Source organism: Dermacentor variabilis, chromosome 1 (genome assembly GCF_050947875.1).
Source record: "Dermacentor variabilis isolate Ectoservices chromosome 1, ASM5094787v1, whole genome shotgun sequence".
In the NCBI taxonomy this organism is placed as follows: domain Eukaryota; kingdom Metazoa; phylum Arthropoda; class Arachnida; order Ixodida; family Ixodidae; genus Dermacentor; species Dermacentor variabilis.
In genome coordinates this window covers 163792525-163810974 of record NC_134568.1, presented here as the reverse complement: position 1 = coordinate 163810974, position 18450 = coordinate 163792525, and the positions used below count along the sequence as shown (strand labels likewise).

General features: G+C 45.3%; 1 protein-coding gene across 1 annotated transcript in view; it reads left to right on the top strand.

Annotated features, from left to right (window-relative positions):
• Positions 1–15194, top strand: part of LOC142572357 (uncharacterized) — a 70321-nt gene extending 55127 nt beyond the window's left edge. The window contains exons 2-5 of the mRNA XM_075681421.1: positions 6591–6704; positions 11321–11608; positions 13110–13522; positions 14745–15194. Coding sequence (XP_075537536.1) covers positions 11441–11608; positions 13110–13481 — 540 coding nt within the window. The 5' untranslated portion in view covers positions 6591–6704; positions 11321–11440 and the 3' untranslated portion in view covers positions 13482–13522; positions 14745–15194. The remainder of the gene's footprint in view (positions 1–6590; positions 6705–11320; positions 11609–13109; positions 13523–14744) is intronic.
• Positions 15195–18450: the final 3256 nt, after the last annotated feature.

The window sequence follows — 18450 nt, the reverse complement described above, 5'->3', positions numbered from 1 at the left end:
TACTGTCCATATTTGCGCGAGTTGGTTTTCCTGCGGAAATCCAATCAGATCAGGGCACAGTGTTTACTAGCGCTTTGACGACAACTTTTCTCGAAAGGTGTGGGGTAAAGCTGTTACACAGCCCAGTGTACCACCCACAGTCGAATTCCGTTGAGAAGCTCCACTCCGTCATGAAGCGCGTGTTGAGAGCGTTGTGTTTTGAACATCGAACTGACTGGGAGCTGTGTCTGCCTGGGGTGATGTTTGCGTTAAGAACCGCGCCGCATGCAGCTACGGGGTTTTCGCCAGCTGAACTGGTGTACGGTCGCTCGCTTCGATCTCCGCTTCGCATGCTTCGAGAATCGTGGGAAGGTAGGGGCGACGACCCAGTCGTGGTGGAGTACGTACTTAAGCTCCTCGAACGCTTAAGAAGGGCACAGGAGTTGTCAGGTGAAGCAATGACAAAGGCCCAGCAGAGGGCCAAGGTTTATTATGATCGGACAGCCAGGGCCCGTCGTTTTGAGGTGGGCGATGAGGTCATGATATTGCGCACATCGCTAAACAACAAACTAGACGTGCAGTGGGAGGGCCCAGCACGAATTGTTCAGAAACTGTCGGACGTTAACTACGTGGTAAGTCTGCCAGGAAAGCGGAAAGCACAGCAAGTTTACCACTGTAATCTGCTCAAACCTTATAGACAAAGGGAAGCAGTGGTGTGCATGATGGTAAACGTTCCTGAAGAGCTTCCGGTCGAGCTTCCGGGACTAGGCTCAGTGACGAACAGGGAAGACACAGGTCGAGTCATTAGTGACCTTATCAGTAAAGCACCGCTGTCGCCCGAGCAGAAAACCGAACTACACCAGCTATTACAAGAGTTTCAAGGTCTGTTCTCTGAGAGGCCTGGTAGGACTTCTGTCCTTACTCATGACATAGAACTTACCTCCCCAGAGCCAGTACGATCCAAGGCGTACCGGGTGTCACCCCGCCAGAGCGATATTATGGAGGCTGAGGTAAAGAAAATGCTACAGCTCGGTGTTATTGAGGCAGGTGAGAGTGATTATACCTCCCCTTTGATTTTAGTTGAGGTACCGGGCAAGGAACCTCGTCCTTGCGTCGACTACCGCAGGCTTAATTCCATCACTAAGGATCAAATTTATCCGATCCCTAACATCGAGGAGCGCCTTGAGAAAGTTAGTAGCGCTCAGTTTATTTCCAGCCTAGATCTTGTCAGGGGTTATTGGCAGGTTCCACTTACAGAAGAGGCTAGTAGGTATGCGGCGTTCATTTCACCAATGGGAACATTCCGTCCTAAAGTGTTGAGTTTTGGTTTGAAGAACGCGCCATACTGTTTTTCAAGCCTCATGGATAAAGTGTTGCGGGGGCAGCAAGAATTCGCTTTACCGTATCTAGACGACGTAGCGATATTCTCCGCATCCTGGTCTGAGCATATGGCACACTTGCGGGCAGTGCTAACCCGCCTGCGCGAAGCGGGCTTGACAGTAAAGGCTCCTAAGTGCCAGTTAGCACAGGCCGAGGTTGTCTACCTCGGTCACGTGATTGGTCAGGGTCGTCGCCGCCCCTCTGAAATAAAAGTGGCCGCTGTGCGAGACTTTCCGCAACCGCGCACAAAGACCGATATTCGGTCGTTCTTAGGTGTCGCCGGCTACTATCAGAGGTACATCCCCAGGTACTCTGATATCGCGGCTCCCCTGACGGATGCTCTAAGAAAGTCAGAGCCTCAAACAGTCGTCTGGGACGAGACAAAGGAAAGAGCGTTTAGCGCCCTAAAGAGTGCCCTAACAAGCCAGCCTGTGCTACGATCGCCAGACTATACAAAAGGGTTCATTGTTCAGTGCGATGCTAGTGAGCGAGGCATGGGCGTTGTACTGTGCCAACGGGAAAAGGGAGAAGTAGAACACCCCGTCCTGTATGCTAGTCGTAAGCTGACCAGTCGTGAGCAGGCGTATAGCGCCACCGAGAAAGAGTGTGCATGTCTCGTGTGGGCCGTTCAGAAATTGTCATGCTATCTAGCCGGCTCGAGGTTTATCATTGAGACGGATCACTGCCCTCTCCAATGGCTGCAGACCATCTCTCCCAAAAATGGCCGCCTCCTGCGCTGGAGCCTCGCTTTACAACAATATTCCTTTGAGGTGCGTTACAAAAAGGGGAGTCTCAACGGTAACGCCGATGGCTTAAGTCGAAGCCCCTAACGTAGGAATCAGCCTCAAAATTGTTGGTTACTGATGTTTTTCTTCCTGAGGCAGGATTTTTTTTAACATATTGCTTTTGTTTAGTGTTTCAAAGTGATGATATGCTTTCTAGTGCAATTTTCCAATTTGTGGACGCGTTCTGAGTGATGCTAGACTACTGTAAGGAACTAGGCAGTGGTATACAAAGGGGAAAGAGCCTGGCAGGGCTTAGTGAGGGTTGTGCCGTGCTTGCTGACTGAGCGGTTGAGTTTCAGCGTAGTTCTAACGCTTGCCGGGAACGAGAACAAAAATGTGAACTCTCCCGAAGTCACTTTGCAGTGTCCCGTGCGAACCTGAACGAGAGAACGAGGCCTTCTCTGTGCGCTGCGCTCAAGAAACGTCGAGGGACGCCCGACTTCGGTTATGAGCATCATCGAGCGACATCCCTCCGGACAGCGGATGCAGTCCCCTGTCCATCGGGATCTCCTTCCCCCGGCGGGGCGGTCTGTTGCGTTTCGCCTGTGACACGCGGGTTTGCCGGCGCGACTGCGGCGGGGCGGCAGACATTTTGGCCCGTGCGGCGTCGCCGCAACGCTCCCCGCCAGGCGTTTCCAGGCATGTTCCGATGCCACGTGTCTTCATGTGCGTGTGTGAGTGTATGTGCCATTGTGCCTGAACCAGGCGATGCGACAGCAGGGATCACCCTCTCATTCCAGTCATTGTGCCCGAACCAGGCGATGCGACAGCAGGGATCACCCTCTCATTCCAGTCATTGTGCCCGACCGGCAGCGCTACGACAGTGTGCGTCACCATTAGCCCATTGTACATTCACGTGCTCGTCTATTGAGGGGTTCCTTCTTGCCCTCAACTGCGAGAGTATAAAAACAGCTGCCCCCGGACGCCAAAAGGAGGGCTCCGATTTCTTCTGTTGAGTAAAGTGCTCTCCCGGCTCTCTTCTTCGGTCAACCTGACCGCCAACTCTTTGCGATGTTAAAATAAACAAGTTGTTTTGTTGTTACCAGTCGACTCATGCTTTGCCGGGACCTTCGGATGCTTCCAGTTGTACCCCAGGCCGCCAGGCCAACGCTACCCTTGGGGCTTGCGACCCAGGTACAACCACGGGCGTCAGCGCCGAGTTCCCAACAACCGATGCCATCGGTGGGATCCAAACATCTAATCATATCATGAGAAGGCAATAAACAAAGACACCAGCACAGCATAGGGGAAATTACCTGTACTTAGCAATCGAATAAAATAAACGATACATTAATGTTAATGAAAGTGGATAAAAAAACAACTGGCCGCAGGTGGGGAACGATGCCACGTCTTCGCATTACGCATACGGTGCTCTACCCAATTGAGCTGCCGCGGCGCCGTTTTTCTTTCCACTTCTTTGGTTATTTATGTTTTACTACTAAAACTAACCTTGGGAGTGTTATCCAGTGCCACTCACAAACCTTGGCGCAACATACATCCGCTTTTCAATTTTATATATTTTGCAGTGTTCTCTATGGAATAACGCAACAAAACAAACGCTACTTAAATATCCGCACTACGTAGGACACAGCAGTTCCTTAATTAAGGGAATAGCTCTTTAGAACCGCTGGGCTTTTCGCTTACGTCGACAATTATCGTTGATATCTTCTTAATTTTTTTTACATAGAAATTCACACACCTCAGAGCCACTCACGTAGAAGCTGCTACATCATTTCTCTCGTGAAACTAGATGTAGAAGAAGCTTTGGTCTCCAATTTACACAGTCACCAAACGGGACTTTCAAAACGACTCAACGAGCCTGAACAGCAAGAAGCCCTTAACGCCAGGAACTGCCTCATCATGAATCCCAGCTAAACACTGAGTGAATTTGAACAGTGAAACAAAACTAATATTTCAAGGTCATCTTAAGTGCCCCGTTACCAACACTTTAATGACGTTATCCTGCTGAATTAGGGCGACAGACAATATGACTGTATTGCACACCTTCTAGCAATTTATTTCACTGACCACAAATGAAAGTCAGCCTGAGGACACAAAAGAAACAATAATAATCCTTATAGACAAAGATTGTCTGAATGAAATATATTCAAATAATAAAAAGGGTAACCTCCTCGAACAAAAACCAACTTAAATATAAGCCTTTAGCCAAATAGCTGCGTGCGTATGGTTGTGTGTATATATATATATATATATATATATATATATATATACATACATACATATATAAGTATGTATATTTGAACTAAACAAAACTCGTCGATTTAGATCTGGGGAGTCTGAGAGTTCTGAAGTATGCGCATGTATTTCGAATTAAGTAACATGCGCTACTATGACATAAGGAAAGGAGGTTTTTTACAACGAAAAAAAGACGAGGTCAAAGAATTTACTTAAAGAAAGCTTTAGTTTCTGTAACTTTACAGAATTTAATTACCACTTCTATATTCATTAAATTGTTTAATGTAATTGCAATTATAGAATATGAATCACCGCTGGTTGAGGGACAAGCATTGGTTGTTCGTTAATTTACTTTACAGAAGAAATGGCACCTTTTTATTTGTTGCACTATTTTACTTCTAGAAGACTTGGGTGTATACCGGTGGCTGTGGCTTAATGGCTGTGGCTTTCTGCCGCTGACCGCGAGGTCGTGAGCTCGAGTTCTGGTCGATGTGGCTCCGTTTCAATGTGGGCGCGTTCAAGAAACACTCGTGCACCGAGCGCTGGGTGCACATTAAAGAGCCAAAGGCGCTCTAAATTAACCTGCAGCCCACCACTGCGGCGGTTGTCATGGCCCACTTTGTTACTTTCGAAGGTTATGCTCCGCCAACCAATAAATGCCTTAAAGCGGGCAAATTTAAAACCAATTCTTCATTGTAAACTGTTTTTAGACCCTTAACAGAAGGTGCCGGTTTTCGTTAGTCGGCTGGACCTAATACTCTAAGCATAAGCTAAATTTGGGGTACATTGTTTTAAAGAAATTCAGTGACGCGAGAAATAAACCATATGTACGAATCTAGTCACAGCTTTCACTTCATTAATTAATTTAAAATGCCATCAGTACCTCGACCTGAAACCTATGCGATAAGTGTCACCCCACAATTAAGGCGTCGAGGGCTACGCACCGGCAGTTCCTGCGAGTACAACTTAACAACTCTTTGTGTTGCACGCCTCTAGCAAAAGGCATTATCCGTTATTGGAGCAATACACGCTGTGTGTATAGTTACACTGCCACCTATTAGGAAACGCCGTATCAGAACTGACTATTGATAGAACGGCACCGAGTCTATTATTTTGTGCCTTAGAAAATAACTATGTGTGTCGGCAAGAACGAACGTACCTAAGATGTCAAATGCGATTTAACGGAAAAAGCCTTCACATGAAAAAATAAGCCCTTCTAGGACTTTATCTACGTCAAACTGCTTTCTTGTTACAAAAAGGTTATTAAATAAATCAAGATTATTCGTTATCCAGAGTGAAATTCACAAAGAGATAACCGTTCCAACGCAGACGGAAACGTGAAAGAGATCAAGCAATGAGATGTATTTTGCGTACTAGTATTGGCCGACAGCTTTAGCATTAAACGCCAAAATAATCATAAACAAAGACTTACTAGACCAGCATATGTTTCGAGGAAGGCGCCTGTTAAAAACGCGAGAAACCCTTCGGTTTTAAAAGCGAACAAATGTATTTACGACATCCAAGAGAAATCGCTTTTTTTATGATAAATCTGTTCACACAAGACCTTCAAAACGCATTTGTGTCAATTACAATGCGTTGATAGCATATTACAAGGTTTAGCGACTACTCATTCACTGAAATTGCTTCTGGCGAGTGCTTAAGTTCTATTACTCATCATATGAGGAATCCTGTTGTGTGCACACAAAGAAATCTGTCTCTTCACTGCCGCGAAAAGTGTTCCAGTATCTGCAGAGCACGCCACGCGAGCCTCTGCTCCTTTGAAAAGTCTGTGCAACCTGGTGCGCCTTCCATATCTGTCTTTTCAGTTTCGAGCTTAGAGTTCTCATCCTTGCAACGCAACGTGCTAGTCCTACTTTTCACGGCTGCACATAATGCTCCAGTAGATCCAACGCGAGATTACAGTGCAGCGCGAACCCCCTCCAATGTGGCGTATCTTTGCCATTTTGCCATTTCAAAATGCCGCATCAGCTGTACACGCTCATGTTGGTACTCTTACGTCGGCACAGCTGAGGACCGATAATGTCATGAGATAGTTTCACGGCGCGGATGCGGGTAAGTTTGTGCACTCTACTTTTGTGGCGTTGTTTTACGGTGCACTTTATGCCGTATATATAAACTGCAGAAGAAAACATCGACCACCTACTGTGCCACTGTCCACGATACACCCCAGAGAGACAAGAACTTGCCAAAGCTTTCCACAACCTGGACAATCGGCCGCTTTCTGTGCAGGTGCTGCTGGACCTGACCCCATCGCCTGTCGGCCCATAAAGCGGTGAAGGCGCTTTTGTGCTTCTTAAGGACGGCGGGCTTGTGCGACCATCTGTGAATATTATTGCAATTTCTGTAAGACCACACACGTCAGCGAACTCACCGCAATTTACTTCTTTCCTTCCCTCCTCTCTCTCCCTGTTATCTTTGTTTTCCCCCTTTCCCATTCCCCCGGTGTAGGGTAGCCAACCGGACGTTATTCTGGTTAACCTCCCTGCCTTCTACTTATCTCTTTGCCTCCTATAAACTGTAGATAGTTCCGTTCTATTCAACGCGTGCACTTCCTAAACCAGTTCATTGAGGGTTAGTGCCAGGTGCATGCTCGTGCAGATGTTGTCCAGCACCTCCTGCTCGAGCCCTGCACTCGTGCAAGTGCAGGGAAAGTTGGGAATTTCTTCTGCACAAAGCCTGTAGCAGGTGAAAGGAATGGCGACGTGGAGATGATACCTTATGACGCTATTATTATGCACCATATTATACTAGCGAGGTTCGGCACCTCCTGAGCAGGTGAATAGAAAAACCTAATATTACTGTTCTTATTGAAGGTCCGTAATATGTATCATGCAGGCTGTAATCATGTACTATATAGGATTCCGACTTGATTATTTTACGCATGTCACACCTCCCTGCCGCTGCCTACTGCTCGGGTGGTGGTCACTTTCAAATGCTTTATCGCCTCTTATTTCTGCCCCCGTCGACAAGTGTACGTGCATTGGCAGCACATATATATTATTACAGTAAAATACATTGCTTAGATACACGGACGTCGACCTGCATAGCATACCAATAGGATTCCTTCGCCTCAATGTACGAAACTTCCGTTGTTAGAATACTTGCCTCCCTATCGAAAAGTCGTGATTTGGAACACCAGTTGCAGACTGTTTTTCTTTATGGCCTCTCAAGCTTTCTTTAATTTAGTAACGTACAGAATTAACGAAGTAGGACACTAGCCGAATACCCATTTGTTATCTGTGTAAAGGCGATCACCGGCAAATGTACAGGAGATGAAGCGAAAAAAGAAAATTGCAGATTCTATTAATAGTGTTTAAGATAGGAGATGGTAGTCTTTATTTCTAACCTGTTGGTCTGTAGAAATCCGTAATGCCTTTACTTGCCGAAAACACTAAAATATCAAGATTGGGAAGAAAATCAATATATACGCCAAAGTGGAGACAGCGTCGTATAAGGTGACATTTATTTACACAGTATATATTGACAACATATGAAAACGATACGTTCGAAAACCTCGACGGTGGTTGACTTATACTTTGAATATGACCAAATCAGTTGCAACATATTTGTTGCTTCAGTTAATAACCTCGTGGAATAAGTGTCAAAGTGCACAGAAAGAATGAATACTCACTGCTGAAATTGCCACTAGCTCGAGCAAGGTAACTTGCCACTACCGAAAGGAGGCCTCAGTATTAAAGAGCGCCCATCCCTCGCGAGAATTGTAGATGTGACACGCGAGCCTATGTACTTGGGAACGTTGTCTTTGTTCCCGGTCATCACGCTTTCTATTTCCCCGCAGTTTCCCTTTTTTTTTGTGCGTGCCGAGACGTGTCTCATTACTAGGCGGCCAGCTTTGTTTCAGGTCAGAGCTTAGGTAGGAACAAGCGATGCATGTGCGCATTGGGGAGGATTCCAAGCACCGTGGATGGCATCGAAAAGCCATCAGGAAACGCTCACGCGCTCTGGCGCGCTAGATGGGAGGGACGCACTGCTAGCTGACCCCATCGCGGCGCGGATTGGCACGACCAAAAAGACACAAGGGGGCCGCTGTCACAGCCCACTCGCGCAGTGTGGCATCCTTGTTCTCGGCTTGCTGGCTCACCGCAGACGACGTACCGGGAAGGCTCGTACAATCGACCGTGCCCGACAAGGGGCTCTGCGAGCGAACAGACAGGTAGAAACACCCAGCTTGGCATGAAGCATTCGCGGACAAGCGTAAAGACCGTTTGACGAAAACAAAAGTGACCCCTCTCGTCCCTGGGGTCATGTACAAAGGACGTCCCCTCTGCGCGCGGCGAACGAGTAAGATGGGCCAGGGAACCCTTCTAGGTCAGATCCCTCGAGTCGGACCTCTTCTAAGTCGACTGCCGTAAGCGGTGCGAGGGAGGGACTCGTCTGTGCTGACCCTTCTCACATTGCCAAGGTCACGTAAGCCGCGCGCCTCCTACGAGGCAACCCCACAACGCGGTCTACTTTCTCCCCCGATTTCATATATAAACGACGTCACTAGCGATTTTGCTCATTGCAAGGCATACAACAGTCAAGCTGAGGTCTCTGAGAACGGCGTCACTACGGCCTTCTGCGGCGCACCTCGACACGGCAGAAACTGCGCGCTCGCCAGCAGTGCTCAAATCTGGACGGTGTGTAACCGACCGCTCGACATGGAGTTACTTTCGGCAAGTCGAAAACGTCTCTTATTGCTTCATTTAGGATGTCGATTTTCGCCTGAACAACAGAGTGGCACAGTGGCCTCCGCTTCTCGTTGTTCTGGCGTTCTTTAAAGTTTGAAACACGTGCTACGCGTCATGTATTCTGGACCTGCATTCAGCAAACCATTTGCACTCTAGGATTGTTTGCAAGGGCACTCGACGGCTAACTATGACAGACAATGAGATGGTAAGCAACCAAATGGCCTTGCTTATCATTTCATTAACTAAAGCATCAGCTGTGTGAATTCGGCCTTTGGATTACGATTTTAGTCTTATCCTACCCACTAACCATTTGCGAGAACGGGCACTAGTAAATCGACGCAGTGAATGGCATGAAAAACAAAATGTTTGTGCGTGGAGTGAGTGAGTGAGTGAGTGAGTTGAATGAGTGAAACAACTTTATTTGGTGCGTGGAGAAAAATTTTCCTGACACTTCCAACGCTGCATGTGTAGGATTTTTTTGATGGGAAGTTATTGTGGACTGATTCTTTTTTTTGTTACACTGGAAGCCATGATAAGACGTTAGTTCGATCAATAATACACTGAAGTTTATTGACCATTTATGTTGCGCACTCGGCGGTTCAAATGTATGGTTAAGCATTTTAGGCTGACTCGTCGTATAGTAAGCGCATTCGAGCTTAGTAAATAAATTCGACTAGCCGAGAAAGTTGTTTTATTTAGACACCTTCTCACAGGCACTATAAGTTTCACACTCTTCCCCATGTATTCCATATATGTGCTTCAGTTTCGTTGGTCTACTGCTCGCACGACCTGCTGATGCTATCATTGTGTAATCACTGCTTCAGTTTACCTTTGCTGCTTAGGTGATGGAAGTACGCTATTGTTACGTGTGTGTCCCAATAAACGTAATGTCTGAAAAAACACTGTTTACATTTTTTTTATGTCGCAAGTGAACCGCTTTGAAGTGATGTGTGTACACCTTTAACAGTCTATACTTTATCTGCCCCAGCGACACATTGAGGGGTCCCGTATAGTACCTAACAACAGAGAGAGAGTTGCGCAAGAACAGCTACGTACAGGTGAAGTTAGAAGGGTGCTGTAATTTCTAAATGTTAGTTTTCTCGCTGGATTTGCTCAGTTACATCGACATCCCTACAGCAACAGGGCAAACACTGTGACCATTATATGCACTACAGTAATTTTTAGAACTACAAAGAAGACTAAGCGCTTTCAATTTAGAGAAAGTACACGTGAGTTAACCAGCAGGCATTGCGGAAAAATATTTTTTGCTGCATTACAGGCATGTGTCTGGCCTCTTGCGCTTTAAAACAAAGGTTTAGATGTTTGCAGTGCAGGCTGTATCAGAGTGCCAAAATCAAACAGAGTTCAACCAACCTGATAAATGTACCTTACTTGTTTTTTCTATATTTTCTGCACAGTTAGCGAGAGCATAGAAGTGGCAGCATGCACAAATATTTCATAGATCGGGCTGGCGGGCAGCTACTTTTACAAGAAGTGTACTTTTTTTACCAAAAAGATTATCAAAACCTTCGAAGAAAATAGGTACCACTTAATTACTGCGTTGTTCCCCATGCTCTTTTGTCCCAAGAAATTAAAAATTTCTTCCAGTACTCACGTTCGAGTGTAGCAACTTTAAGCAGCGGCATAGAAAATGCATTCCATCAGAGCATAATAAATGCTGCGATTCACTGTATTAATGGATTTCTATGGACTACACGTAGTTCTTGTTTGAATATAGGGTTTAACAAAAAAGTATAGGGTTTTACATGCCAAAAGCACGATCTGATCATGAGGCACTGCGGAAAGTTGGACTACCTGGGGTTCTATAACGTGCGCCTATATCTAAGTACGCGGATGCTTTGTCATTCCGCCTCCATCGAAATGTGGCCGCCGTGGCCGGGATTCGATCCCCTGACCTCGTGCTTAGCAGCCCAACACCATAGCCACAAGGCAACCACGGCGGTTGTTTGATTGAAGCACCTATATGCGCGGTTCATTAGCTTCTGTACGTTTGCAAGCGTTTTTATTACTTCGTTCTTGCTGATTTCAATAAGAAAGGTAAACTCACTTCATGAATATTCTTTTAAATTGCAGTGTAGACATGAAGCCATAGACGTAATCGTATTGTGCCCTCATCTTCTGGACCTGGGGTGCGTACGTTCTGGATACTTGTGGTACTTAGCTACAGGAAATTTTAGTGTTATACTGTTCTACTTTGTTTTGTTTGACTAGCACTTTTCTTTACCATACAAAACGTCACCTTTCCAGTTGCTTTTCTCCCTACTATTGGCAAGTCACGGAGCCAGTGGTCTCCGCGGCTACCGGCTCTTCAAGGGCTCTCTGGGCAGTGGTATCAGTCAGCGTCTCGGCGGCGGCGGCGGCTTGAGCATGGGAAGTTTGAGCAGCTTCGGAGGATTCGGACATACCGGTGGCGGCTTTGGCGGCGGTGGATTCAGTACAGGCAGCTTCGGTGGAAGCGGCGTGGGTGGTGGAAACTTCGGAGGTGGAAAGCGCAACCAAGTCTACATTGTCGAATATGTTCGAAGCAATCAGAAGGTAGGTGTGAATAATATTCAAGCTATATCGCGCAGTCAGGCTAAACCCGACAGGTCAGGTATCGCGTTTGATCAGCGGAAAGAAAAGCAATGAAGATGACAATGATTAAAGTTTCAAGTTTGAAGTATACGTTTACTTCCAAAAGGTTGGAGGAGACGGACAAACAAAGCTGCAAATGCAGCTTGAGAAACACCCTGCCTAGACACCTCCCGATGTAAACGCTATGACACTGAGGCTGCGCGAATTCGCAACGCATTACAGAAAATTGTATCTTCAGCCGACTTTTATGCTTAACGGCCAATTTTGGGAAGGGAACTCCCAATACATTACTTGGGAACACGTTGGATGCGTCCATGAAGTGTAAGTTTGTTAGAGCAAATGACGAGATTGGCCTTAAATATCAGCATAGCAGGAAGCTTTATAAAAAGCGCCCTAAATACGAAACATTATTTGCGCCAATATCGTTAAGTGTTTACTGAGTGTGAGGTTTATTACTCACTGCTTTAACAAACTCTAAAAATGCTACCTAGGAGATGCTGCTTAATCGATAAATCAACTGACATCAGCAGATTATGTTGATTAATGAACTGACTGCAGGACAGAACGTCCCGTGGTAAGAAAGCGTGAAGATGAGTAATTTTTGTTATAAAAACTAGCAGAGATAAATACGTGCAGCAAAGCTCCACCATGTGTCGCGACGTCGAAAGTTTGTACTAGTCAACCACTCTTCACTCCCGGGATATACTTTTATACCAAGCCACGAAAGTTGATTTTGATTACTGGCACTGCTAGACCAGATCTGTTTACGCCGTGAAGGAAATAGCCGTAGACGATACTTCAATCAACGAAGGAATCAAATGCTCTTAATGTAACTAGATGCATACTTAATGCAAGTTTCCAAATTATACGTTCCAGTTCATAGATTACCTGCAAATGCTTTATGAATCCGATCACAAAGTGAGCTGAAGCAAGACGAGGTTAACGTGGAGATGATGTTGTCTTCGAGTAAATGTAAAGATGATGATGAAAATGATGATGATGATCTTCTATAGTTTACTGCCGACAATTTTATGAAAAAAAAGGTTACTGGATCACCCCTAAACTGCTGGACAGTAAATAACAATACTACAATGTCGGCAACAGCTTCAAACTTCATGCCGATCTTCCGCGAACAAACTATTCAGTTTCTCCATTTCACAGGCGTTATTTAGCCTACGGAATAAGCTTTCTGATTGCATTTTCATTGTACAGCATAAACAACTTCAGAATTGGGCTAGAGGCTATAACCTTAATAACTTATTGCGATAACTGTTACTTAGGTGTCATCCACGTCTCGTAGTTTCCTTTATTGTTTCTCTCCACTACACCAACCCCCTAATGCAAGAATCGTTTTCGGCAATATGAATCAACAAAAATGAAGTATAAACTTGCATACCCTTACTAATGGCTTATATGATGGGCTGCGGCTGCCGTACTGTCACTTCCTAATCTGGCTTTGCAGGGTCACAGTTCTGGCTTCGGCAAGTCGGCAGGAGGGGGCTTTGGCTCGGGGCCGATCTACATCATCCAGCAGATTAGCGGGGGTGGTGCCGGCGGTTTCGGAGGCGGCGGTTTCGGCGCAGGTTGGAAGCCCGGAGCTATGGGTGGATTCAGTGGTGGTGGATGGAAAGCCACTGGCGGTGGCGGGTGGAAGGCGACTGGAGGCTCCGGTGGCGTGTGGAACACGGGAGGTGGCTTCGGTGGCAGCTGGAAACCGGCAGGTGGTGGGCTAGGAGGAGGATGGAAGGCAGGAGGTGGCGGTGGAGGTGTCACTGACACTTACGTAGTGATCACCAGCAAAACCAGTGGTGGTGGAGGTGGTGGCTGGTGGTGAGCAGGTGATTCACTTGCGAGCACTTGACGGATCTCTCTCAGGTGAGGATGCTGCACGAACCTCCTTTAATAGGCAGATGTGTGTAGTGAGCTGAGCGGGCAGCGTTTAGGTGAATTGAAATGACAAATAAGAGATGTGATTGTGCCAAACACTTCTTCACATGCGTATTTTTTTATTTTTTTAGCAAATTGGAAAAAAAAATCTTTGTAATTTGCGAAAACGTTTTTGTTGTTGAGTTGCTCCCGGTTGGAAATTACATAATTATATTGTTGAAATATAGAAAATACACAAATAAATATAAAATGAAACTTCGAATCATTATTCGAGCTACGTTGGGTATCAATCCTCACCATAAGCAACTAGAGGATCTGGCACAACCTGCGTTCTGCTATCTTCTGTTTTAAGACTTGTAGATGTTACACATAGCAAGGAGCCTAGTAAACAAGCATGATGCTTTAGTTTATGCCCTAAAAAGCCGTTATCCACATTCCGTATCAAAGATGTATCGTAGCCTAACTGTACTTCGGTTTTCTGCGGAAAGCAGAATAGCTGACATAGAAAAAGAAAGCAAAAATAAAACGACTGATGCAGTTGACTATAGTATTCAGGTACGAATTTGATACGATGGCGTCTGTAGGAAATTTGGCTGTTTTTACCTCGTTTTTGTTTAGAGCGGCTTCCACGAAACAATGATTCGCCTATAACCGCCGTTCAAAAGGACATAACGCACGATGTTTTGCAGACTTTCCAACCTGACTTCGCCGTTTATGTAACACCATGTCATATGAAGGCGTAAATAGGACGCCTTTGATGAAGACATAGCCCAAACTTGCAGTAAGCACTCTTAAGTAGAGTGAAGTGGGCAAAAGTGTATTTTATGTGTGCCTGACTCCTCGCTCTGTCACCATTCTTTATTTTTCTCAGGCCTTAACCTTTTTTTATTTCTTTTGTAGAGTAGCAAATGGGACGCGTGTCTAGTTGACACTCTGTCTTTCCTTCGTTCTCTCCTCCTTCTAAGAGTTTCGCAGTACATTAAGCGTACTCAAGGGTCTGGATATACAATATAGCAGGTGCCCTAAGGACGTGTACGGCAGACGAATAAAGCTACAATGCTTTTCTTTTTCTATTATTTCCCACTAGATTGTTACTACGTGTAATCTTTATTGATGATGCATAAATTATTGCTGTGCATACTTGCGTGTTTTTCGTTTGTATGAATAAAACTAAATATATATCTCTTTGTTTTCTTTTTTGCCCCAGCAGGTATTTCAGCAGGACGTACTCAGCGGTCATCTAGCGCCATAACTGAGGCCATTGACTATTTGAGTGAACCTTGGAAGTATTCCTGAGCAGCAACTTCGGTGTGATGCAACAAAACAGCCCTACGCGCACCCTCCTCTTTTGTACAAAAGCTAGCACATTCTCCACTTGCGAAGAAAAGCCTACCATGTCAACTTGCATCAACATCTTTCATCATCGTCCATCATGACTGACAACTGCGATTACATTGGCCCACACTCAGACGTGAAGTCCTCATACCGCACGAATAACACAACATGAAGTCCGGCTCGCCTCATCGCCTTACAATGTGCTAAAATGTGCTGAAACTACAGTTGCCATGCTCTCACTTTTAACTGATGAAGCGTTTATGAATAAAGGTTTTAACCGTGTTGCTGATTGCATCAAAGCACAAAGGCGAAGAAAAGCGGAGAGATATTGTACGTTTGTCTGCATTTGAATGCAGATGGCGTAGATATTACTGCAATAAAATTGCATTCCTATAACTTTGTGTTGTTTCTTCATGGCATAAGTCGAGGACAATCACTCACGCAGTCGATGTTTTCGGTATTACAAAGAACGTGCAGATCCAGACATGCTAATATTAAAGTAAAATTACATGAGGCTGTTTTACGCGCAAAAAAAACACCATCTGATTGGGAGGCTCCCCGTATTAAAGGAGTCCGTAGCAGTTTTGACCACGTGTAGCTTTTCAACGTGCACCTAAACACGTGCGTTGTTGCATTTCGTCCCCATTGACATACGGCCTCCATGGCCGGGATCCAACCCGCGACCTCGAGCTCAGAAGCACAACGCCATAGGTAATGGGCTATCGCGGCCGGTGTAAATGCTGATATTCAGCGAAGAAGTATTTCAAGACTAAATACACTTATATAATGAGGTAAATGACAACTAAACATTTTCGCGTTTTGTTTATTCTGTTCATGAATAATATTTACTTCAGAAAGCTAGAAATTGGTAGCCGCTTCCCATCATTAATGGTAGAATATATATATATATATATATATATATATATATATATATATATATATATATATATATATATATATTTATATATATATATATATATATATATATATATATATATATATATATATATATATATATATATATATATATATACGAAGAATACCAAAACCCAGCGAGTGCGACAGGGCCCCGTAGGCCAAACCGCTATATGTAATAATGATAAGGTGTGCAGGCACCGGAGTGAGCGAAGCAGCAATAAGAAAGATGGCTGGGGTGTTGAGTAGTCATGAGTCCGGCTGGTTACCCTACGCTGAGGAAGTGCAAATAGAATAGAAAGACGGGGAAGACGGGGGAAAACACTCAATGCCCTTCCATTCTGTGAAGAAGCATGACCAGCGAAGCTGTGTATGTTGTCCCCGTAATGGGAAGTGCACCTCTGCCGTGCGTCGCCGACATTTCACTATCTTCGGGATCGGCCCACGTATAGGGAGCGCTTAACGCTTGCATAACCTTAGCCGTGGGTCGGCCCGGTATTGTACTATCTTCGGGATCGGCCCACGTATGGGGAGTGCTTAACGTCTGCTTCACCTCCGCCGCGGATCAGGACGGTATTGCACTACCTTTGGGATTTTTGCCTACACGCGGGCAGGATAGAGGGGAAAGTAGCCCTTAACAGCTTCGCTGCCAAAAAATGCAGTGAATGTGAGCACGTACACAGACGCCACTAAGCAGTCAAAGACACTCGCAAGACCCACTCGTTATCAGAAAGCATAAAAGGGCCTTCACTACCTTCTGAGCCGATGATCAGTGGGAACGGTTTACCAATACTGTCTGTTCACTCACTCGACGATCATCTAGTCCCGTCAATGCAATAAACATAAATTGCCTTTGGAATTCGAATTCGTAGTGGTGGTGTTGGTGATGTAGCAGCAGGTGGGGTTGGCCTGGCAAACATAGCCGGCAGTAGTTCCGCTTCAGCTTCCTGTAAGTTGACATCAAGGGTATGTCACGACGTGTCGAAGAGCCCCGTGTTTCTTGTGCTGATGGACTGAAAGTCAGCATTACAAGGATTACAGCGTGGCCTACACCGAGACAAGTTTACAAGCGGATCTCTGGCATTAATTAAAGATCTAATGAGCAAGGGATTTAACGTAAAATTTCAGCGGATGCCATCACACCTAAGAATTGAAGGAAATGAGAAAGCTGACGCTCTCGCATGCGTAGCGGTGACATGCGTCCTAAAAGTGAGAGCGCCAAACTTCTTTCAGAACTGAAAGCATGCAATCCGCAATTACTTTAGGGCGATCCACAAGATTCCATATCAAGCATGTGTGACCTATGGTCTTACTCGCGAAGGAGCAACGCTGTTGCACGGCATCAGAACCGGCTCCGCGTACTCCCCGACTTGGTTATTCAAGACTGGACGATGAACTCCCCCGCTCTGTGCCTTCTGTGGAGATATCCGCGACATCGAATATTTCATTTGGCTATGCCCACATGTTCGACACAGAAAGAATAGCGATTGTCGACCACCTGGAAGAGAATGGTCTTTCGCACAGCACCTTTGAAGACGCGTTATTATACCCACAGGGCCCGTGGCAATCAGGAAGAGAGTGCAACGACTGTTTATTCGGATTCGGATTGAGGACAGTGGCACAATAGGTGGTCAATGCTCTCCTCGAAACCACAGCAATTGGAATAAGTGCCGAATAAGCTTTCGTGCATGCAACTCCCAACGATAACCAACTCAAAAAAGACGCTTCGCGTCGCGCAGTCCGGCTGGCGGCCCAAGCTGCAGCGACTTGTTTATTCTGTGCAGTCTGGTGCGCCTTGTATGTGCGGTATTCTACTCGTATAGAGCACCATGCTGCGTCAGCAATGAACGACGAAGCACATGTGCCGACGCTCCGCTGACAATTTGGATAGGAACTTCGTCTAAATTAAACACGGATAGGAGGCCCGGCAAGATATATATTGAAGAAAATAGTCAGGAAATACTTTATATTACAAAATCTGGAACTCTGTTGAAGACCATGTTCTACTGAACGAATCACGCATAGCGCTTGAAAAGTGGTTTGATCGATTTGGCATGAAAATTATTCTAAAGAAAAGAATGTGCGTTCGTATCAGAAGCTAAATAGCGCCTTGGAATTATACTTGTGCCCTACACCATATTAATATTAAGCGTACTACTGTATTAAAGTACTTGGTATAAAAATTCTTAACAAGCTATATTGGATTAAGCACAGAAAACAATACTGGATCCGCTTGAAAGAAACTTCCTCTGTTAAAATGCAAATAAAAGGATGCCACACCCGATCTCCAGATAATGGCCTATAAAGCAATTGTACGACCGGCTTTGGAGTAAGTTCGTATAGTCTGGGACCCACATAGTCAACAACACATTAAAATATTTGAACAAATTCAGAAAGTGGCCGTCAAGTTCATTTCTTCATGTTGTGACAGGACTAAGTATGTAGATCGCATTCACGTTTATACGGATGGATCATGCTGGAAAGAAAGCTCTACATCTGTGTTTTATAAACCCGCATACCAAGCGAAAAGAGCTTATAAGCTTTGCCAATTTACAACATCCACAACGGGACAGCATTACGCAATACTTTTTGCTTTACGTTATATATGTCAGCAGTCAGATCTACTTCGCTGGGTAATTCTGAGTGACTCACAAGCCTCATTGCTA